The following is a 1,071-nucleotide window of genomic DNA, read 5'->3' as shown; positions in this document are numbered from 1 at the left end:
ACTATATTTACAATCACATGCATGCCAGCGGAAGGAGCCTCACCTGCGGCCCGATGGGCAGGGTGTTGAAGCACCCCCAGTAGAGGAACATGTAGTTCCAGGCGAGGAAAATGTCGTGGGCGCAGGCGGCGACGAGCGCCACCCAGCCCAGCTTGCTCTGGATGAAGGTGAACTCGCGCCAGGAGAGCGTGGCGGTTACGGACGGCAGCGACGAGATGCCCAGCACCACCAGCAGGCACGTCGAGATGGCTCCTGTGTGGCCGAGGGGGATGAGGGGAAACGATCTTCATTTCACTAATGATTACGATAATTGTGATGATGATGGTAAAGAATATAACAGTGACGATAATACTGATAAGGAAAACACTAACATCAACAATAATTACGATAACATATGGGGGGAAGCAAGATAACCCTGCAGATAACATCACTAGCAATAAAAAGACAACGTTCAAGAGGCACAGCCGCCCACACTGACCCATGGTGAGGAACAGCTCCCCTCGCCAGTTAAACTCCGAGTCATACAGCTTGAGCGTCTTCGTCTCCGTCGTGTTCTTGTCGACCTCCACCAGCGCCTTGATCTTCGTCGGCTTCTCGTACACCCACTCGGTCGTCTTCGGCGTTATGTAAGCCACGGATATGCAAGCCTGAGGGCGGCGAGGGAAAAGGTAGTGTTAGGTGGGTCGTGATTCTATGCCGAACACAAACACCAGGCAGATAAATTGAAACCCAATCACTCATTCATTTCGTCCATTTTGTGATACGGTTTCATTTGTTCTATATACTGTGGACCATAAACCAGATATTAGTAATGATTAGAGTCCTCTCTGAAAGATTTCAACAACACTGGTTTCCTAAACACGTACATGTCATTCCCATCTCATCGCAACCGCTTCGCTTTATAAAAAGAAAAATGAGAAAACCACCTCCTCCTTACATGAATGCCAGCCAGCGCGAGCATGATCAGTCCGAGCTGCTTCCTCATCTTGAGCCAGTCGTCGAGCCAATTGGGGAAGCGGCTGTACTTCGTCCCGCGCCACAGCTGAATGTAGGCGGCTATCAGGCCTGGGG

At 50.7% G+C, this 1,071-nt stretch overlaps 1 protein-coding gene across 1 annotated transcript in view; it reads right to left on the bottom strand.

Moving 5' to 3' along the window:
- The window catches only part of LOC119591890 (metalloreductase STEAP4-like), a 46,860-nt gene that overhangs the window by 1,782 nt on the left and 44,007 nt on the right, over positions 1-1,071 (bottom strand). Inside the window, exons 8-10 of the mRNA XM_037940636.1 lie at positions 938-1,065; positions 479-647; positions 44-252 (exon numbers count right to left, since the gene is read on the bottom strand). Coding sequence (XP_037796564.1) covers positions 44-252; positions 479-647; positions 938-1,065 — 506 coding nt within the window. The remainder of the gene's footprint in view (positions 1-43; positions 253-478; positions 648-937; positions 1,066-1,071) is intronic.

Source organism: Penaeus monodon, chromosome 29 (assembly GCF_015228065.2).
Source record: "Penaeus monodon isolate SGIC_2016 chromosome 29, NSTDA_Pmon_1, whole genome shotgun sequence".
Lineage (NCBI taxonomy): Eukaryota > Metazoa > Arthropoda > Malacostraca > Decapoda > Penaeidae > Penaeus > Penaeus monodon.
The sequence above is the reverse complement of the archived record's forward strand: the minus strand, read 5'-3'. Positions and strand labels throughout refer to the sequence as shown.